The sequence below is a fragment of the Melospiza georgiana genome, chromosome 5 (assembly GCF_028018845.1).
Source record: "Melospiza georgiana isolate bMelGeo1 chromosome 5, bMelGeo1.pri, whole genome shotgun sequence".
In the NCBI taxonomy this organism is placed as follows: Eukaryota; Metazoa; Chordata; class Aves; order Passeriformes; family Passerellidae; genus Melospiza; species Melospiza georgiana.
Genome location: NC_080434.1, coordinates 59,119,243 through 59,142,460, shown reverse-complemented (window position 1 = coordinate 59,142,460; position 23,218 = coordinate 59,119,243). Strand labels below are relative to the sequence as shown.

The following is a 23,218-nucleotide window of genomic DNA, read 5'->3' as shown; positions in this document are numbered from 1 at the left end:
TGCAAGTTCTGTAGTTCTGTCTTCTCCTTGTGGAGGATGAGGAGGGAAGGAAACTCAGAAAGTAAGCATTTTATCTGTAAACTGAAGTTATAAGAAAATGTATACAGTTCTTGAACTTATTTTTTAAAAAAATTATATTGCAAATAATTTCTTGACTGTGTTTATATATTTTCTTAAGTGAAACAGAATAATCTTTTCAGACTACCCCTGTGTTCACTATTTTGGTTTGGCCATTTTGCTGAACTTTTTTAGTATCTGGTGAATGATAAAGTACCAAATCCCAGTGCTTATTTCTCCATAAAATCAACAGAATAATTTTTTTATTGTCCTGCTCATGCCTCTAAAAATACCAGTGTGTATAATGCTTAACAGCAGTACTTGCAAGTGGAATGTGTACACAAATCATGCAGTGTGCATGCTGAGAACTTGTATTTTGCAAGTTTTTATTCCAGCTGTTAAGCATACAGAAACTATTAGTACGTTACTGGGATTCTAAATATCCTTGTTGAGTAGAAAATTTGGAAAATTATCAACTGTTGCTTCATTCATTTTTGTTCATAGTTTATATTGTGTGTGAATTTCATTCATTCATAGTTTATTTTGTAATAAAATCAGAATGCTAGTAAAAATAGCTCCAAAAAGTCTGTACATCTGTTTTCCTCAAAACAGTAGCATTTGCATTCATATTCAGGAAGAAACATTTTTCTGTAGGTTGTCACTCTGGTTTTGCCTATACCTATATATGTATTTAGGTGTATATGGCTCTGTGTTTCATAGGTAAACTGGATTAGTTGTAGGGAGTAAGAGGGAGGGAGGTTTCATTTCTAAATGCTGGAATGGGAAGCATTACTTTAGTAAGTGGATTTTTCTAATTTCTAGATTAGTTCTGGGTTTGCAGAGTTTACTCTATGCTTGTTTACTTGATAGGTTAATTGAGACCACTGCACAGAAATTATGTGTATCAGTAGGAAAAAGGACTCGATTTCTCTTGTTCAGTAAGAGAATTGATGAACAACTATGGTTCAGTAGTTGGGTTTTTTTTTTCCTTCTTCAATGTAAGCAAATATTCCAGAAATTAAAATTACAGATTTCTAGAATTACACAGAAGTTTGCATTGGGCTTCATTGAAATATATTATAACTTACAAAATAAAGTACTGCTTTTCTGGATTTTTTTTTGTTTTCTTTTAAATTTTTTTTAAGATAAAAGAGGCATTTGTCTCCAATTGTTTTAGTAACTAATGCAGTTTTGCAGTGAATATAGTAAATATTTTGCATGGTAAAACAGTACAGTTTAATACAAATCAGAATCAGAAGTACTTTGATAAATTTTGAATGTTTCCTGTGTTGCTCAACATGTGTCTAATGTTCAACATGAGAAATTCACTTCCTGCAGTTTGTTCAAAATACTTTTTTTTCAAAGTGCTAATCAGTTTCATTGTATTTATTGATGCAGAATCTTGCATAGTCTGGATGCAGCTATGGTGTAAGTTTTAGTGCCTAAATAGTGTATCTGTTACTCAGAGGGTCTGCTGATAGAGACTCCTAAGAGCCATAGTTGTATACTTTTTGGGAGGTTGTGGGTGCAGCTCAGTAAACAGGATTCTCCTGTTAAAAGGATTTTTTTTAAAGTTGTTGGTGTAAAAAGTGTTCAGACTTGTGTCTTGACTGTGCAGCACTGCAGCTAAGGTTAACCAGTGCACCAGGGTTCCTCCTGCAGGGTCTCTGCTGCTGCAGCACAGTGGCTTCACTCCATGCCAGGAGCAGTCTGCACACCTGCACTGTGCTACCTCACGTGTTTCAGCTTTGCACTGTGTGCATTTTCTACAGAGTAAAGAAGTGCTGGGGATTTTTTGTCCCTTAATAGTGTGTTACATGTTATTTTGACAGTATTCTCCTGTTATTTTTATTGGAGAGTTAAGACTGTTTCTAAGAACAGTCTTTATTATGCATGGTTTCTTTTTGTTTTGTTGTAAGTCTCTAGTTTTTATGTTCCTGTTAAATTGAAAAAATAAAAGATTTCAAACTTTTTGCAGAGAACTTTGTGTGCTACTATCTCAGTTGTTAATTAAATACTTGCTAGGTAAATTGCCTGCAGTTTTTCCTTTTGTCAGAGTAATCCTAACATCCTTCTTTCTTCCCCAGAATCAATCTGAGCACAAAGCAAATATTACAGAACCTACTTGGAAAAAAGGGAAAATGCAGCATTTTGCACAGGAGATGATCAGTATGAATTTCAGTTAGTGGGGTCCTAATTAAGAAGTTCACCTTAAACAAACATCCCAATTTTTTTTCCCTGTTTTTTTTTTTTTTTTTTTCTGTTAATGAAACAGAGTAAATAATTTGTAATAGGAGATTTTTTTAATTGGACAGTCACAGACTATTTAATGTAACTTACTGCACTACAATTTTTAAAGTTGTTCCATGCAGTTATCCAGATACTGGGGCCAGAATGGTGTGCATAATTTTCCTTAGGAGGAAAATCAAGTTGAAACTTTTTAGAATACTTGAACACAAGATTAGGCATCTGAAAATTACTGATTTTGAAAGTGATAATAGGCATAAAGGTTTTTTTTTTTCCAAAATACATGTCATGAATAACACAGTGACTTTCCAGCAGAATACATAGGGGTAGAATATTGCAGCATGGTGAGCCTTTGAGCCTGCATAGTTTGCTTACCCACTGAGGATGTGTAGTCTTTTCAGACTGAGGATGCACTGGTTTATGGAAGGCTTTCCTGCATTGTTTGCGATCATTTATATTCTAGGCTTTAAAAATAATTAATTAATTAATACATAGTATATGAATTATCAAAACAAACAAGCTTTTTGTTGATTATAAAAGGTTTCCTTGATTGAATTGGGGTGTTTATGATGTGTTTTCTAAGCTCCATGTAGATTTTTTCTTGGTATTAGATAAAACTCAGAGTAGCCTAATATCATCTCTGTATTTTTGAGACCAAGGTAGTAGTTTTGGGAATCTGCTCTTTGAACCAGATTAAAGCAAGGTTGCATTATAAAAATATAATGTGGTACATGTAATTTCACTGATAGCATATATTCAGCTATATAGGTATAATTTGCTGTTATTTTCACCTAGTACAGTGATACATTTCCATGGAGCACATTCCCTTGTGTAACCAATGCCAGCGTGTCAGTTACAAATTTACAGCTGAATGGATTGTGTGGGGTAAAATCAGATTGTCAACTACATAAAATAGTTGAATTAAGAATATATCTTAGCAAGCCAAAGTAGTGTGTTTATTTTCACTTGATTTGTAATTGTTGTGATGTGAAATTTGTTGCATTTTTTAAAATCTAGGAGTAAAATTAATAGGCAGTTGTGATTATTTGTGAACATGTAGAATTTGTATAAACATATAAGTGTCATGTGAGTTGTGTGTGGGTTAGAAAAAAATTTGTAAGTCCTTACTCTGTTAGAGTTTGGTGCTGCAGGTAATCAGTACAGTTCTGAAAACAGTTTTTACCATGCAAAATGTGAGAAAGTATACTTAAATATGTTTGGATGTATATGGTACCTTACCTTTCTATGTATATTTTTGATCTGTGAGTTGCTGAGTTGTCTTGGAGAATATGTATGATTTGTAGGATGTTAAATATTCTACATGCTTTTTTGCTAGTTCTGTTTTTAAAAACCTATTAACAATTTCAACGTAGCTTAAAAATGGTTCAGAGTAGAAAGGAGGGTCTATTCTTGGTGTAGATTCTTTGAAGATGAGACTGTAAATCATGTACAATTTAGCTTCATGCCTTAAGGTGAAGAGTGGAGGAATTAATCATAGTTTGCATCCTCAGCTTAGATGGGTGTCAGCATTTCCATTTTTTTACTCTGTCAACTATACAATTCTGTAACTGTATACTACTATCAGCATCACTACCAAAATGAAGTTATCATGAAGATTTTCCTCACTTCTTGATCTGTGAGGAAGATTTGGAGAGGGGATGAGGAAGGAACACACAGTATGAAATAATGTGGATAAGTTGGCATTAATTGTGTTACCTTTCAGTTCCAAATCCCCACTACAGAACGTTCTTTGTGCATTTTTACATGTTTTGTCAGTGGAATATATTATATAATTTCTATTCAGGAGTGTTATACTTTATGCAATTCCAATTATTTTCTGTCACTATTAGATATGTTAATAGCTAGCTATAGTTTATTGTATCTTAATGACTTAGCTGGACACAAATGACTTTTTTCCCAGATGATACAATTATTTTTGCTTCAAAATTTAGCTCCTGTTTCTTGTATACTTGTTAAAAGCTATTGTTGTTGAATATATTTGTGTCTAAATTGTCCAGGTTACACAATATCTGTATAATTTTTTTTTCCAGGAAATCTAAATGTTACTCTTCAAGTATGGGATGTAGGGGGACAAACAATAGGAGGCAAAATGCTGGATAAATATATTTATGGAGCTCAGGTACAGTATAAATGCTGATAATTATATCTTATAGCAATGATATAAAATTAATGAAACTTTGTTTGTAAAATTATGCATACATACATTATATTTAGCTTTTAGTTGACTGATTAATGAATCTCAAAAATGTTGAATGTCTGTTCAATCTAAACTTAATTGATATTAATATGCTACTTTAATTTTGGTGTGTAGCTAATTTTTTAGAGCTGACATAAAAAGCAAAGCAAGTGTGTGCATTTATAGAACTGAATAACTCCCAAGAACAGATGGTTGTTTCCAGGCTTTGTGTCTTGAGTTAAGAAAAGCAATCACAATAAATAGTAAAGGCTATTTGGTTATCCACATGGTAGATAGAGTGGCTGCTTTCAGAACAGCTGCCTCCTGGGGGGAAAAGGTAGAAGGAGGAAATTAAGAGCAATCCTACACCATTAAACTCATACATGCAACTGGGGTTATAAGGGGGCAAACAAAAGGAGACAACCAGGTAGCTAAATATTTTTGCAGAACTCCTATCCAATGAAAATTAACTTTATCTTCAGGTTAACTAAGCAACTTTAAGTGGATGGTAGGATTAAGAGTTAAGTATTATAACTGCATCTTGAGTCATGAGATGATTTAGGAGGATGTATTATATATGCCAAACTTCTTAGCGTGAGTGATCCTAATATGTGCTTTGTTCCTTAATTTGGAGTTTGTAATGAGACCAATAGGCATATAATGTGCTATTTGATAATGTTATACAACACAGGAATGGCTAATGAAAGAGATTGGGATTTATTAGTGAATTGGATAAAGAGAAACTTGTCAATGTAATGTTTTGTCACTTTCAAAACAATGTCAATATTTTTAGCTGTTGCATCTGTTTATAGTATGTTATTTTTTTTAATAAAACCCCATTTGCTAACCTGTTACAGATCTAGCAAGCAATAGGAGAAAGTGGCTTCCTTGACAGAGGGAATTTGATTAATCACAAATTGTTGCCATATGTCCAAAGTAAATTTAATGAAGGAAATAAAAGGCTATTAGCTTTGTCTGTATTGAATTTGGTGATAAATGTAGGAGTTTCTTACCAAAAATAGCAGGTCAAAGAGTTAATACCTGTGCCCAAAAGTGCATAAGCAGTTTATATCAATAAGACTAAAGTTTGATTTTTTTTTTTTGTTATTCAGAACACATTAACAAAAAAACCCTGTGTCCAATCTCTTTGTCTTTAATCTTCCTCCAGTCCTCATTTTAATCCAATTTTTTTAATGGACTGGTGATTTTTCTCTCCCAATGTTGGCATGTATTGCCAATGTCTGTAAGAGGCTTCTTATCATCAAAGTTGAGTTCTAACACACTTTTCTATTAGCTTTATAACAATGCCTGTTAAAGATGCATAAAATTGTCTCTATTTTCATCTATTCATGAAATGACATGAATAGTTTGAAAAAGCACTGCTTTCAGCTTATTTCTAGGCATAAGCTTATTTAATGTTGAACATCGGTACCTTTTTATAAGAAAAATAGGAAAAGCAAAGAAGAACAAGTAGGAGTATTTTTAAGGGTAAATCCTTTTAAATATGGATAAAAAATTCCTGTGAATGGGCAACAAAACAGCAAGAAAGTCACTGTGAAGAGGTAGCATGGAGTTTGTAAAGGTAAAATGTGCACAGCCAACTTGATTGTTGTCTGTGGTTAGGTGGTTAGCTGTGTGGAGAGGAGAGCAGTGGATGTAATTTGTCTTTGCTTCAGCAGGGCCTTTGACATAATCTCCCACAATATTATTACAATATTACAATAAATTTACTGAAAATCTGAATGGACAGCTGGATTTAAAGGTCTATAGCTCAGTGTCTTACTGATTTATTTCTTAAGGGTTGGTACTGGACTTGTTTCTTTTACTGATTCTTTTATCAATGGAGCAAAACTTTGTAAGTTTATGAATAGCACCAATTTGGGGAGGAATGGTCACTGTGCTGGAGTGTAGGGCTGCTACTGAGAGAGACCATGACCAGCTGAAGGAGTGGACCAACAGAAACCTTGGGAGGTTCAGCTGATGATAGATGCCAAGTCCTGCACCTGGTACAGAACAATCTTATGCAGCTGGGAATCAACTGGAGAGTGTGCAGTGAAGGGCCACAAAGGTGATTAATAGTCTGGAGCATCTGTCCTATGAGGAAAGGCTGAGAGAACTGTGACTGTTCAGCCTGGAGAATAAAAGGCTAATCAATATATATCCACCATGCAGGAAGGATGCAAAGAAGAAGGAAGCAGGCTCTTTTGTGTAGAGAACCAGAGCAATAGGCACAAACTGACACAGGGGATTCCTTGTGAACATCAGGAAACACATTTTCTGCTGTGGGGATGACTGAGAACTGGCACAAGTTGACCAGAGAGGTTGTAGAGTCTCCATCCTCAGAGACAGCCAAAAGCAGTCTGGACATGGTCCTGAGCAGCTGGCTTTGGGTGCCACTGCTTGAACAGCATCATTGCACCAAATGACTTCCAGAGGTCCCTTCCTACCTCAGTCATTCTGGGAAATGGCTTTGGAGGAAAAAGCTCTTGGATGGATGTCTTATTGAGGTAAAAAACCAGTTGAATGGGACTTTGCAATGCATCCTTGCAACAGTAAAAGCTAATTGAGTACTGATCTGTGTTAGTAAGAATGAAGTAGTCAAATCAAGGAAAGTGATTATCATGCTCTCTGACATTTTTGAGGCTACATTTGAAGTACTGTATTCAGTTTGGGGTTCCCCAGTGCAAGAGAGCCTTTAAAATATTTTAGTAATTTGAGTGAAGGTCGCTAAAAAAAAGTGTGTGTGCCTATGATGTGCACTTGGTCAGCGTGTGTGGTGCAGCTGGGATTTTAAACATCTTGTTTGTAAAGTACACAAGCTATACGGATATAGGTAAAGCAGGTGATTTGGATCTGTTGCAGAAATTGTGTTTGTCTGTGTATTCTTCAAATCTAAATAATTCAGATTTAAAGTACATGTGTGGAATTGTTTGTAGCATATCTATGGCAGATGCCGATAGCCTTGTGTAGGTTTCCGTCTATTTGATCATTGTGAGATTCAGAAATCATAAGCTGCTAAATTCTTATTTTTGTGCTCAGAATTAAATATGTATGGTAGGACTACTTCTGAAATCCTATGGCCAGCTGGAGATGGAAGTTTAGAGAATCTCCAGCAACTGAAAAGATTATGGTCTACAGTTCACCTGATCTTGGTTGAAATTTGATCAGAACATCAACAAGAGTAAATGGAGTATCCATCTAAACTTCACTGCAAAAACTTGCCATTAGAGGTTTCCTTCTCTCTAATGAGAGATGAATCAATTCTCTAGGATAGATCTTTTGGTTAGGTTGCTGTTAAGATGCCATATTTTGATTGAGATCCCCTATTTTTTGTGCCATATTTTAAAAAAAGAATGGCAGATTTGAGCATGAGAACTTTCATTGGTTGCAGTTGGAGGAATTGCAATTCATTTCTGTCTTTAAGCAGTTGCTTTCTCCCTGCACATTTTTAATTTTTTCCTCTGATATTGCTCATTTAGAACAATGTGGTTACTGCATCCTGTCTTGGTAGCTGAATTTCAGTGATGGGGCAGAAGAACTCTGCAAGCTGTGGAAAAGAAGAGCCCTTTGATCTTTATAAATAAAGGGTGTTAATAATCAACACTGACTGAAAGCTATTTAAAACTACCACATTTATCTCAGAATTGAGAGGTGCTGAGAGTAACTGTGTAGTCAGTTGCCACAGCTGTACTGACAGAGAGTAAATAATTCAATTATGGCAATTTAATCACTTTAATCACATGTATTTGAGTGACCATGTCCTCAGGATCAGCAAAGACAGGAGTGGTTAAGTATGTGTGGACTGTAAGCTGCTTTCATTTGCAAAAAACTCTGTTTTCATCTGCACGTTTCTGCAACAATTATGTGCTCTTTACTAAATTAATATTCTGTGACTAGAAAAAATACTCTAGAATTTTGGCCTGACTTATTTTATAATATTAATGAAAATTTGAAAGTTCCTTGATGCAAAAGTCTGTCATAGGACGAGGGTAGCTGAGGATAAATGAAGAAGAAAACATATATTTTTAATTATTGTTTTCTCTAACTTCCTTTTATTGTGCCAGATCTTGACATTAACTTGGCATGTCTTAAATTTTGATTATCACTACAAATATATTGCCTGGTTAAAACACGTCCATACTAACACTTCAGTTTTGAAATAAGGCTGCTACTGTTTGCATGGTAAATCTTTCAGAAGCACTCCCATACTTACCTGTAATTGCTGCCCCTACCCACATATCTAGTTTAAATTATCATTAAGATCTGGCATATGCTACATCATAAATTGGCTTGTTAATAGGAGTACTGCAGACTCTACTTTCTCCAGGGAGCAGCAAATAATTTCTGCAATATTTTCAGTTTCCAGTGACCTATTTTTGAAAATGCTCTGTAATTCCTAAACAAAAAGCACTCACATGTGCACTAACATAGACAAAATGTCTCTTACTAGAGTGTAATTATGCAAGCAGGGACTATTCACCATGTTGCTGGAGACTAGAGAATCAATGTGCTGTTCTTGGCATGTCGTCTACCATGTGTTTCAAACCTCTTTCATGGCAGGGAAATACAGTACTTTTGTGGAAAAATGGCAGTGTTAATTTTCCTCCTGAATTCCTCACACATAATAGGGAAACAACAGTTTTTATGCTGTCTACTTGGTTTGTACCTCACACGAACACCAGTTATTGTGGGGGAAGGGTAGATATAAGTTTAATTGTGTTAGGAATTTACGTTTTATAAAAGGAACTTACTATGTTGTGGTAAAATGTTTAGATATGGATAATATTGGAACTAGACTAGTGAAGAGATTTTTGCTTTTATTTTTAGAACATTAGTCTCAAAACAATTAAGATATGATGTTAACAGCTCACTGATTTACACAAAATGTCTGCTGAGGGTGGGATAATACAGAAAGACATAAAATCATTTTATCTAGATTTTAGCTAATTACACACAGAAAACTACATATTGACAAGCATTCTATTTAATCTCATAAAGCACACGTAATGATAGTTAAAACAAAGACTAGTTTATAGGAGACAAAGAACAGAGTTCTATTTATGCTAACTTTCTAAAGATATACATTAAATAACTTTGTTGTCATTTTAAAGCTAATTTTACAGAGGCTTATTGTTATTTGTCACGTCTACTGCTTGGGAAACTTTTCTGCTTGCTTGGGAAACTTTTTTGCTGTAACAGAATTTCAGCTTGAGGCTTACATACTTTTTTTAAACTATTTCTCAAAAATTTTCTAACTTTATGGATTCTAACATTTCTCTCTCTCTGACTCAGAAGTTTTCATTCTCTTGTTGCTTGCTACTTGTGTTTCATAGCTCTATTGCAAAATTTCTGCTTATTATCTGTTAGAGACTTATTTGCACTAGACTGAAGCATTGCTATATTATGGCACAGCAACTTAATGCTGTGAAGACTTAATTTTTGAAAGAGATAGGATTCACGTTTGGCAACAGTCACAAGTCATTTTTCAAAAAACTCTGGTCGATTCTAAGGCTTTAATTCAAAACTTTTGTTCATGTCAATACTTTTATCTACTGCTTTAGTGAGATTTTGTACACTCTTTGTGTTTCTACTTCTTAACTCTTTTGTTTGTATGACAAATACTTCTTGGACTGTTTTGTTCATTCGCTGAACACAACAGAGTATACAAGGTACTACTATTAATATTAGTATTAGAACACTTAATACGTAAAGACTTATTTTGCAAAGTTGCTTTAGCTAAGGTGCAAAACTCTAATTTTGAAACAAATCATTTAGTTAGGAACTTCTATCTTCTTTAATTTGGGCTGTCAGATCTTTTAATTTCTGAATGCTTTTGTGAATGGGTTCAGAATGATCAGACAAATTTATACAACACAATCTTTCAAATTCTTCACAACTATGCTTTTGTGTCAGTAAAAGAAAATTAATGGCTGCTCTGTTTTGAAGAGTAGCATGTCTAATACTATCAACATCGGTTAACATATCACTGATTGCAGAGGATGTGGCATTAGCTTGTTTGCTTAGCTAACATCTAACTCAATCTAATTGTTTCAATGCTACTGCTGAAGCTAATTGGGGTAAAAATATACTTGCTGAAACTCTTGTGGCGGCATTTTAAGGCATAAAATCACTCTGACAGTTCTTACCATAATGAGGAATAGCTCTCGCTCTCTTTTGTTTCTTTTTCATCACTGCTTTGGCAGTGGGGGTAATTATGGTGAGTATACTAATGCTACAAGGGTTACTTTCAAGGTGAGCTGGAATGCTTTGCTAAGTTCTGTCTTTGCAAATGAACCAATACTCTTTCGGCAATTGCTGTGGATATTGATTTATCTTTGGAAACACATCTCAACTGTTTGAAACATTACACTAAAAACTAAAATTTTTATATGCAAAATAATGAGGAGTAACACAACTTTGGGGGATCACTTTTTCGCTAGGCACGAGTCATGAAAGTAAAACAAAAATTTATGGTCAAAGAACTAAGGATTTCTAATTCTTGAGGTTCAGATGCTGTCTTGAGAAGTTTTTTGGACTAAATGTTCTAATTGAAGGAAGGACTGTTTCTATTGTCAATTCTACTTGGTTTACTATTGGATTGTTTTTTGACTAAAGGCAACTCTTTCACTGGCACACCAACTAAACAGGTTGAAAAAGGCTTTTCTGGTTCTGAATTAGACAGACATATAGTATCCGATCCGGCAGCCTTGGCTAAGGTCACCTAAACATTCGTTTTCGGTTGATCTACAGGCAAATCTGCACGACAAAAAACAATTAAAATCAAGCAAAACAAGTATACTATTTGATTTTGCTCCATCTCTTTCAGGAACTAAGTTTTGGCAGAATTCTTTTTACACAAAAACAATAACTTAAGTTTTTACTAAAAATTAGCTTTGTTAAATAAACATTCAGCATTTAACTAGCATACTCATAAATAACATTGGCACAAAATCAGAGTTCATGGATTCTACTGATGCAGAAAGAATGTCAGGCACAAGAGGCGTCAGGCGAGACCCGGGATCCTTCCATTCGGTCCACGTTTGCGTACTCGCTTCTTCAGTTCTGGGCTCGACAGCAGTTTCTGAAGTGCGATATGGTTTGACGTTTTTGGCAGGAACTCACTTAATTCCAGCACCTGTGGAGACAGAAGCATACCCTTTGCCCCACGTTATTAATTGGAACGGACTTTTTTCTGTCTAGAGTCAGGGTTTCTAATTAGTACAGGAGGATGTTCTTCCAGTTTTGCTTGTGTGTTATTTGAAAAGTGCTTAAAGATTGGTGGATCTGGTTCTGTACTTGAACTGTTTAGAAAATTAAAAACGTACAGAGCCTTACTTAGTCTCATCTGTGGGGTGATCTCCGTTTTACTCCATATACTGTAAGTTTGTCGAAAATATGATGTATTTTTTTAAAAGAAGTTATGGGATTTCTCTGTAAAATAAAAGAAAAAAAAGGAAATAAATTTTAGCCATGGAGTTGTGACTAGTCTTTCATTAATTATCTCTATCATACTAAGTTGTTTATAGAGTGCTGTTGTGGTGAAAATCTAAGCAGAAAGTATTCTTTATGACCTGGATGCCATGCTGCCTTTGTTTTGCATCTCTATGATGTTATACCTGCCATTTTTGCTTTTTGAAAGTGCAGCAAATAATGGCAAGACTAAAAAAAATGTTTAAGAAAAGAACGTGCTTTAGAAGCAGTGTTTTAGATCACAGAGAAAGGGACCAAAAGGAAGTGAAGTCAGTCCTAGTTGCAAACTTTGTTAAATGATTTATTTGATGGTAAATCCACTGTGAATACCCTTTTATCCAGAGGGGTAGGTAGGCTACAGTTGTCTAGAAGACATGAAGCAGAGTGGAATTTTGATGAAGAATTGGTTAGAAAGAGTTGACTAACCTTAAATGCTCACACTTTCTTATTTATTCTCCATCAAACTCTGATTAGTGTTGAAGATTGTTTAGACGATCTGCTCTTCTACAAGCTGGTGAAAGAACTCGACAGCTGGTGAAAGAAGCATTGCCATGTGCTCTTTCCTCATTTACAACTTCCAGCATTATGGCTGGTGGTTTTTTTTACCATACCTATCCTTTAGATTGAGTTTCTTTTCCACTGAGCATTTAATAACTTAAGTATGTCCTTCCTAGAGCAAAACTTAGATTGTGAGACAATTTAATTTGACAATTAATTGCCAAGTGCCCAGGCATTTGGGTAGTTATAAAAATAGTCAGGAGAAATTAACTGAGATTAACTTAGAGGTGTAAAATATTAAGTAATAAATTGTACCAAAATTGGAAGAGGGAAGTGGATGTTTAATCTTATATTTGATTAGTCAAGAAGGAAAGATAGCAAGATAGCAAGAGTTGGGTGTCATAATTCTTAATTTCCTTGAAGGAACTGATGAAAGCTGTTCCTCAGAAATTAATAGCAACTATATAAGGAACAAAAAAATCAAGTTTCCCAAGGAGTTAGTAACATTGGAGGAAACAAGATAGGGTGGTATTGCTGTCATAAGAAAGTAGGAGTTGGAGGGATCTCAGTAGGATCTGTTGCCTTCCTTCAAAGCTATCCATGTGTAATGACTTTTATCAACCTTCAAAAATTTTTTCAGTGTTGGTGTACACGACTGTTATAAGTGGTGTATTTCAGAGCTTTGCTATTCTGAGTCTCCATAGGGTTTTTTGTTTTGTTTTTTGCTTGTTTTTAGTACTCTTGCTATAATCTTCTTGCTGTGAGTTAAACTTATCACTACATGTTGTATTGATCACAGATTTGTAAGAAAGTGCAGGGTGGAAGGATGTCAGGAGGTTGGAGTACAACACTCTCTAAGTAGGGTCAACTGAGAGATGGAGCTAGGCTGCTCAAGGATCTATTGAGTCCTGCTTGTAAACTTCTAAGGATGGAGACTGAGCAACGTCTGGTCAACCTGCTTTATCTTCCTCATGGTGAAAAAGCTTTTCATTAGTTATGGTTTGAATTTCTCTTATTTCAGCTTATGCCCACTAGGTTTTATCTTGCTGTGCACTGCTGTGAAGAACCTGGCTCCATCTCCTTCTTTGCTTCCTCATGGGTATGGGAAGGTGCTTTTAGGTCTTCCCAGGGCCATTTCCTCTCCATGCTGAAGAATTTGGGTTTATTCATCTCTTCCTCATAAAACAAGTGCTCCAGCGTCTGATCATCTTGCTAGCCCTCTGCTGAAGTTACTCCACTGTTATCTTGAGGGACCTAAAGATGTGTTTTGACTGGATGTGTTATTTTAGCTATGACCCAACAAGTGCTGAGTAGAAAAGTTTACTGGACTGGTGGCTGTACTTCTGCTAATGCAGCCCAGGATTACGTTGGCCATCCTTGCTGTCAGGGGATGTTGCTGGCTTGGATTTGGCCTGCTGTCTGACAAGAGCTGCAGGTCATTTTCAGTTGCTCTCCAGCCAGTCATGTATTGCTCCCCTCAGCCTGTATTGCTCATTCCTTCCCAGCTGCAGGACTTGGCACTTGTCCTTGTTGAATGTTGAAAGGCTCCTGTTCACCCATTCCTTGAGCATGTCTACATACCCCTTTGAGATAGCCCTGCCCTTGGGCACATTGGCTGGTCTTCCCAATTTAGTGGCTTCTGCAAACTATGTATAACAGCATATACAAAGAGAGCTCCTGTTATCTTCTCTTGAAATTTGTTACCAGTATCATCATGCCTAACTCATGCATTTGTTGAAGCAGACAGGTTTTTTTTCCCACTTTTTCCATGTCAGTCATGGTTTCCAAACCTGTGATTCTGTTCTTCATTTCTTCTATTGTACCCTTTTTTGGCATTCAAGTGTCCAAAGATGGATTTTTTTCCTGGAATGTTTTATGCCAATGTGATATTTGCAAAATAAGTTTGACATATTCAGCTGTGAGCTGTCACTCCTTGATCCTATTAGATGGAACTTGCTGCAGAGCCAGATGCTTCCTATTGTGCACTTGGCTATTGCTTCCTTTGAACTTGTCATGGTATTTATTGAATTGCATCTTTTTATTTTTACAGTTTGTCATCATAAAATCTGAGCTCTCCTCAAATAGTCTTGCAGTCTATACTAATTTGTTATCAAATGTGAAGTTATTAAGTGTACACTCTGTTTTGTGATCTAAGGCACTCCTTATGATCTGAGACACTCCTGTTAACTATCAGTTAAAACTGGGCCCAGACAAATGCCTGAAAAAACTTGAAAAATCTTTTCTATTGAGAGTAGGTCTTTCACCCAGCTATTTTGTATGGATCATACGGTTTTTTCAGAATATTTGTGAAAATTTCATGTGAGAAACAGTGTGCAGATGTAGGGTTTTTTTGCCAGGTGAACTTCATGAGAACAAGTGTGCCTGAAACCAGTTCCGACTTTACTCCTCATTTACAAGACATTGATTTTATTAGGGTGTAGTGGAAAGCAGGGGCAGAAGACTCAATAAGATCTGAGAGCTGATCTTAGAATTGTGGAGGGGACAGGGATGACATTTGTACTGTTAATAGGCTGTGCTTTATAGTACTGAATATCTGTGCTGAGGAATCATCAGAAGTGTCTGCTTTAAGTATTTGTCACCTGTAGCTTGGCCCAAAACCTTGGAAATATATGGGACTCCTTTTTGAGTTCTCACCATGTCTTTAGGTTCTCTTTTGAAAGTTTAAAGCTCACCCATAACTTCTTATCTTCTGCAACACTGAAGGAATGGAATCTGGCCTTTATCCCCAAAAGGCAGCGGAAACATGACAGACAATGTGCAGAAATGTATAATTGAACTGCCTTTTGTTTTTCTTTCAAAAAAGGGAACATTGAAACTACAACTAATATTTGTTAAAACAAAAGACCTTCTTCAGTGTAATTTTTATTTTCCTGTTAGTGTGAAATGCTATTTTGGGTTTATCATAAAGTCTATACAGTTTGTAATATTTCTGATATAAATAATTGTGCTCTTGACTGTATTGCCATTTATTTCCTGAAATGTGTATTTGGAACACATGAAATGCAGGAGAAATACTGTATGTGTATAGTGTAGAAATTTATAATTCCTTTAACTGACCCTTGAAAGATATGATGCCATTATTTGTTACTGCTCTATTCTATGACAATAATAATTTAGATTGCTGCAAATCTTACCATGTTAAATTATTTTCCAGTCTGTAACATTTTAAACATGTCTTTTTATTTAGGGCATTCTCTTGGTTTATGATATTACCAATGGCCAGAGTTTTGAAAATTTGGAAGACTGGTATAATGTGGTGAAAAAAGTGAATGAAGGATCAGAAACACAGCCACTTGTGGCCTTGGTTGGAAATAAAAGTAAGTTACTCATATTTACTTATAATGAAATACTCTGGATGTGGTTTGCTATTAAAGAAATGACATAAGGTATATGTATATTTAGCAAAATGCAACTGAATACTATCTTGTGTGTTTTTGCTGTGTACAGATGACATATTTGGGTATACTTCAGGATTATGACTGTAGGCAGATAGATTATGTTATGGGATTTGTTGCATCATGCTTTGCCTAGCCTGCAGCCTCTCTCCCTGTGTCCTCTTTGCTTGGAGAGCAGCACACAGGAGGAGGGACATCACTCCCCCATGTTTGAATTTGATAGACCCCAGGAAATAACCATGGCAATGGAGAACTGGGGAGCATTTCTGGGTGTATTAAAAGGTATATTTCATGGTTCTGTATGTTAAGAGACTGATGCATTAACTACTGGTATATGTTTAAAAAACTACACGATGCATTAGGCATAATACCTAGGAATTGATTATCAGACTTTTTTCAAGGTTATCTGTAGTTGTGTACATCAGGTGATTTGTGTTGTTTTGGGATTTTTAACATCCTTTTTTTGATCACATAAGTGTAATATAACGGTTTTCTTCTGACCACCAAAATACATCACTTTATATAATAATCACTTAGGTAGTTTTCTAATTATATAGATTCCAAATTTCCCCATTTCCAGTTAAAAAATCTTACACAAACATTATTATTAACATACCTGCTGTCTTGATCCTGGCTTTCTTACCCATTTTTCTGTTGAAGATGGTAAAAGCATCATATAAAAATTTTAGAATCAAAGTGATAGAAGTGGGTACATAATTTTTAAATACTACAAATGTGTTATTTGAGCAACAGAAAATATTTGATATTTTTTTCACTTCACAAATAATTTGTTTGTGTTACAGTGACCATGTCATCAACAAACCTGAGAGAAGAACCTTATCCAGCATATTAGAATTGTTTAAAATAATTTGAAAACAATGTAGAGACAACACTTTCATTCAGAACCATTAATTGTAGTATTGCTACAGTGATACTGTAACATTTTATGACATTAACTATGAAAGACTAATTTCCTGTGAAGAAAACAGAGAAGGTCTTAGAGTTACAATATATAAATAGCACTTCTGAAAGCATAACACTGACAGTGTTGTACTCTAGCTGACCAGAGTCAATAATACAAATTCTGTTGAAATTCAAATGAAAAGTATTTTCACTGGTTTCTATTTTGCCCTGAATTTGGACTTCCTTGCTGGAGTTCTGCAAATATTACTAAGTATTTGCAGTAAGATACACTGTAACATAGCATAAAAAAATGTTCCTTTGCTGAACTGGCACAATAGGTGCAGAAAATGATACATTGTCTTTGATTTGGAGGTTGGTTATTTCTTTTTTTTTTTCAAATATAAGTGCCCACAATTCTTTAATATCTGATGTTTCCTTGGGAGCATCTGGAAGTAGAGTCTGGTTTCCTAGGTGAGTTTTCAGACAAATGCTGACACTGACTAGTGAAAGGGCTTTCATTTTATGGAAATAGCAGTTGAAGGAGTTACTTGCTGCCTTGTTTTCCTTCAGAAGCTGTATAAAGAAAAGCAGCAAAATACTGATTTCATGTGATGCTAAGGATGTTTGTTGCTGTTGCACATGTTGGGCATGCAGGGGATACTGTTTACAGAGGGATGTTTTTGCTTTATTTTTATTTCAGCATGATAAAAATTAGACTTTGAAAGTATATTGCTTTTCTGAATTCTGTAGTAGGATAAGAATATCTAGGAGGGCTTCCACCCCAATACTAAAAAATTAATAGTAGGCTGCTGTCGTTACATAAATGGAAAACAAAGTGTTTATATAGAAGCATGGTTTTGACTCTCACGTATTATGAAGAGATAATACTACTGGTACTAGCAAATTATTAAGGAGGAATCACTCTGTTCAACTTTTTTGCTTAGTAAGTGATAAAACACTCATGCAATGCAAGAGCAATAATAGGTTAAGAGCCAGGAGAAGCCGTTTGATGAATTGATGGACTTACTTGACCTCATGCATCATTCAGAAGAAATACTCCAGTGAGTGGTTTCTGTCTCAGGATTGTACTTGGTTTTTTGAGCTGTACATGTCTTTTAGGAAAATATCCAGGTAAGCTCACTGAAAGATTAGAAATGTCAATATCCACAGGCAAGTTATTCTAACACTTAACTTTCTTTCTGATAAAAGCTTTTAAAATTTGCCAAGTATGCAGTTATTTTCATTCATAGCATTTGGAAAGCTTTGGGCCAGTCTTTAGACTGATAAGAATTTGGAAGCTCAGCCTCTGTTTTGAAACTTTGGCTTAAACCTAGTTACTTAACTTGGGCTGTCCTTTGTCTGTTTTCTCTTAGTAACACTGTCTGAAATACATATGTATTTTTTCCATTTGGGGGAGACATACCTGGATTTTCTCTAGGGAAAAAGCTATAGCTTGGAAGAAAACAAAAATATTTCTCTACACAATATGATACAGAAAATTCTATACTTGAATTCTATGCAACTTCCCTGAGTAATTTTGTCATCGAAAGCAAATTATTTGATACCTAGCAGTATCTGGTGCATAATTGTTTACTGCTGTTAAGTCATGCAGTTTTATAGGTAATTTATTAGTGGTTTCTAGTATAAATTTGTAGTCATTTTGTTAAATGTTAAGTTTGTGGGGATTTCTCTCGTATTCCATAAAACTTGAAGAAACTGTTCAGTGCTGATTTAAATGAAACCATGCTTGTTTTCACTGTTCTAGTTTATTGTGCATTGCAATAGATTAGCAGCATGAACACAGTAAGCTGCTGTGTCTGTTTAAAGCATGATAATTAGCTTCAGAGTGGTGTCAAGCTATTAAAATGTCCTGTTGTGATTGTAAGAGGTTAAGATTTAATCATGAAACATTTGAAAGGTAATTTCTACTTAAAAAGCTCCTATCAGTTGCTGGTGTCTCATCCATCAGAGATTTATTTGAAAATAGTAGAGCAGTATGAATCGATACCTAAATTCTGGAATTCTGGACCTTCCCACCTCTCTTTTTTATTTTCCCTTTTTTCCACTTCTCATTTTGTTTGTTTGTTTTGGTTCTTGTTTGTTTGTTTTTGATTTTTTTTTTTTTATTAGATGAAGCCACGTTGTTGCCCATTAATTTATTCAAAAAAATTGGGAGAGCAAGAGCTTCAGAAATGCTGATCTCCGTTGTAAAACCAGGACTTTATTGAAGCTGTCTGGGTTCCCTCTGGGTGCTTAGTTTCAATTTCATTCTTTTTTCCTTCCTGTACCTTTTTTCTTTTTTTCTATAGCCTGTCCGACACATTTGATCAGACAGTAGAAAGCTGATTTGAATCAAGGTCTTGCCCAGACCTGCTTTCTGCACCAATGATCAATTATCAATTGTCTTTCCATAGATTTTTGTCTGTGCATTTGATGAGCAACAGAAGGAATTAAAAAATTTAATGCAGAGATATTTTTTCTTATTAATTCTAAGTCATAAGATCTTAGTCATCCTGAACTTTACAGCTGACATTGAATCTTACAATTGACTTTCCTAGTAGCTTACCTTGTGTTATTTTATTCTTATTGAATACAAAGTATATTTGAAGTGTGCTTGTATCTGTGTTGCTAGTACCACTTGCTTTGCACTGCTGATTAAGGAGTAACCCTTACTGTTAATTTTAACTTTATGTTTTGGAGTTTCTATGCAATAACTCAAACCTTTTGTATATATGTTGCTGTCAAATACTTTGATTTGTATGGTATAAATGAGACTATAGTTATCAAGTGAATGAATTGTGTTTTGTGCACTTAGGATTGTTGCTTAAATTAGGTATTGATAAAGTTCAGTGATCACAATGGATCTTCTAGTCATTAAGTGTGAATTAGAGAGGGTTTACCATGTTTCATATGATTGATGTATTTGCTTCCTTTCTACCTTGATGGCTTTACGTATTTTCTTCTGCACTAATCTATAAGCAGTCTCCTCAAGTGTCATACCAGCATTTTCAGTGGATATATTGTAAACAAAAATTAACCCAGGTTGCATGGGAGCTATACTCATTGTGATTTATAGCTCCCAAGATGGTCTTAGGGCGCTGGTTATCTGTAGCTTATGTAGGGGGTAGGAATTATCAGGTACTGGTGTATAGTGGCTAGATGAATGATTTCTGTTCTTAGAGATATTAACCAGATCCACTCCTCAATAAAGACTAATAACTCAGATTTTTAAACAATCTTCATGACAGATGAGGGCACAGAGGAGAATGCATCAACACTAATTAAGAATGTTGACCGTTTGTTCGTCTTGGCCGTGATTAATTGATCTTGGAGTGCTATCTCTGAACAGGAAGTGGGATGCTGTTACATTGTGAAGTTTAAAGGTTACATTTCAGTGTACCCTTTAACTTGCCCTTACAAGCAACATAAAATGTTTTTACCTATCTTATCTGAGCAGAGAAAGAAACATTTTCCAGCCCAGATACAAATTAACATTTGTTTTTTTGTGTACTAATGTGAATCTGGCTAGTCATGGGACTTACCCAGTGTGCTTTTTGACTCTGTTGCTGCATTATATTCTTAGTCTCCTCCGTTGTACTCAGAAAATTTCTTCATTAATACTCACTTTGATAATCTGTTTTATTTAAATTCCGAGCTGTGCATTCATTCTCTTGTCCCTCCCTACCGTCCCCAGTTTTCTGTTCTTGCTTCCTGCGGGCTCGCCCTTTTAAGGTCCTTCACCTGTAATTAAGACAAGTGTTGAGCAGCTAATGCAAAGACCCCTGTTCTTTAGAGTCTTATGCCTGATTAAACTAAAGTTCCTGTATGCCCAGCAGCAGGTCTGGTCACCTGGGCCTTACACATGCTCTTGGGATTGGAGGGTAAACTACTTACATGTAGAGATTCCCTTAAAAAGAAAGCCTTGTCCTGTGCTACAATAATTTTACCAACTCATTTGAATAAATGTAGAATGATACCCTGTTTTAAAATATATATAAAATGTTTGTCTCAACCAAACCTGTTTGTCTCAACCAAATGTTTGTCTCAGCTTGTAAGATTAATAGAAAATTGGAGTCCTATGGATTTGTTTCAAAGGTCAGGTAGCTTTTTAACAAGAAACTTAAATTAACAGAAGAGAAAACCACAGGTAAAAATGATCTTTTATTTGCCATAATATTATATTTCCAACCCAGTATTTCAATATGCTCTGTATTACTTTAGCAGTGGGAGCAACCTAGGAGCACACACATTTTTGAGTGAAAAAAATTACCTTGCTTGTCTGAGAAAGCATTTGTCTTGCAAGATTTTGATCCTAAATCATGCTTAGCTTAACATTAATAGGCCTGAGTACCATCCATGCTGAAGGGATCTATTAAAGTATGTCTGTTAAATTGCCATGTGGACAAGTCTACTAAACTGTGTTTAGTGGGCAGAGCTTGAGCCTCAAGTGCTGTTCTTTGGAAAGGATCTGAGCTTACAGAATTTTACACAGAAGAAAAGAAGGAAGGTTTATTGCTCTTGTGTAGTATTTACCTTGCCATTTTGTATTGTCTGTGAAGGGAAAACACCTGGCAGGAAAGATTACAAGGATCTGTGTGTATGTATTGCATTTTGGCTCCTGTCTTCGTGTGACTTGCTGTGATCTGTTGCAAAGGGCTGCAAATCAGCCCATGTTGTACTTCAAGCCTTCTTTCACTAAATGATCTCTTGGATGAGAAGGCAGTGGACACAGAAGCTGATTAGTAACCTGGTTAAAGGCAAATTTTTAGACTTCTGGACTTTCTTAGAGTGCTGCAGCCATTATTGAAGCATGTATACGGTATAGTTTTTGATGGTGAATCCTTTATTTTCATGCTGCTCAAAAGATAATTAACAATCCTTGTCAAATAATTGAGCCTGTATTCAGCCCAGATAGCATTAGTTAGTAGTGAGCTTCTTTTTTCATTTGTGTTCTGCTGCAGTCTGGGGTTCATGACAGAGTTGAAGCTGAACAATATACACAACTTGCACACAGAAGGTATGTTACTGTTGTACTGCTTGTCTGAGTTTGAGATTTGTACAGCTAGACAGAGTCCTGACATAAACAGGTGTAGTTCTATGAAAATCAATGAATTTACATTCAGTTTAACCAGGGCATTTCAGATCTGTGCAAACTATTTGCAGAAAAAATGTTTTCTCATTTGGGTCATACAGTGCTTGTACAAGAAAGTGAGTGAGAAAGTGAATAGTCATGAACTATTCCAACTAATAAACAGTTAAGTTATGCTACACTTTTTTTTTATTTTAGTGACAATGAATAAACTGGTTTCTTCTTCCTACATATAAAATCTTGAGGCTGCACTTGAGATTTTTGTTTTGTGCCCTTGAGTTTTGTGTGCTATGACTAACCAAGAACCGCAACCAAGTTGAAGGACCTGGTAGACAGTTGTTAGTGTACTTGGAACTCAAACACCAGTGCTACAGAAATACCAGTAAATAATGTATTCTCATTCCCTAACAGTTATGCTTAAATTGAGAAAAATCTGTAGAAATGTCATTGAAAAATGCAAATAGAAGTAAACTGTTTAAATACAAAGGTTAGAACAGTATATGTATCATGTTTTTATAATAATACACAAATGAAATGCTGAGAGATCTCTTACTGTTTCCATGGATTTTGTCTGTGGTTTATTTAGCAATGTAGACATACGCCCAATAAAAAAAGATGCTGCATAAACTATAGTTCAGGCTGAATGTGCTTCTGTTTTTGGTTTAGGTAGAAATGTTTTTTCTGGCTGCGTCCTTCATACTTAGGTCTTCTTACAACAAATGGAAAGCCCTTAATTGTACCTAAGGGAATAGTTAATCTACGGTGGACATATGGTGGACAAAAGCTGAGTCTAGTAAATGAAAAAAATTATAAACAGAAAATGTGTGAATGTCTGCACAGTCTGAGAGTCATGGGAGATATTGTGCTGTTGGATTGGAGCTTATTTTAGGTTAATTTGCTATTCTTTTCTATTAGTATATTAATAGAAGTCAGTGGAGCATAATATTCATAATTTTAAAACCCAGTCAAATTCACGTCTGTTTTATTAGATTGAAAAAAAAATACCTGGTTTTAAAACGGGGCAGAATTTCTTTTCTTTGCCGGTTGTCCTGCTCCTACCTTTGCCACATGACATAAATGCAATTTCAATTTCATTAGTGGAGGGAAACTCTCTGAAATTTTTAAAAGTTATAACATTTGATTGGGGGTAGTTAATCAGTGTTAACCCTGAGCAGCTCTTGGGCTTTATGGATTCAAGCATTATATGTGGTTGCACTGCTCCAGCAAAAGGTTAAGTATTAATGGAAAATGTTCACAGCTCTTTTACTCAAAGAAAACATGTTACTTGTAAGTTTTCTTTTGATTTTACTTTTACAGTTACATTGAATGTCTTCATTCATT

At 35.3% G+C, this 23,218-nt stretch overlaps 1 protein-coding gene across 2 annotated transcripts in view; it reads left to right on the top strand.

Annotated features, from left to right (window-relative positions):
- Nucleotides 1-23,218, top strand: part of RAB28 (RAB28, member RAS oncogene family) — a 66,729-nt gene that overhangs the window by 8,368 nt on the left and 35,143 nt on the right. For both annotated transcript variants that reach the window (XM_058025048.1, XM_058025047.1), the window contains exons 3-4: nucleotides 4,356-4,444; nucleotides 15,678-15,807. In XM_058025048.1, coding sequence (XP_057881031.1) covers nucleotides 4,356-4,444; nucleotides 15,678-15,807 — 219 coding nt within the window. The remainder of the gene's footprint in view (nucleotides 1-4,355; nucleotides 4,445-15,677; nucleotides 15,808-23,218) is intronic.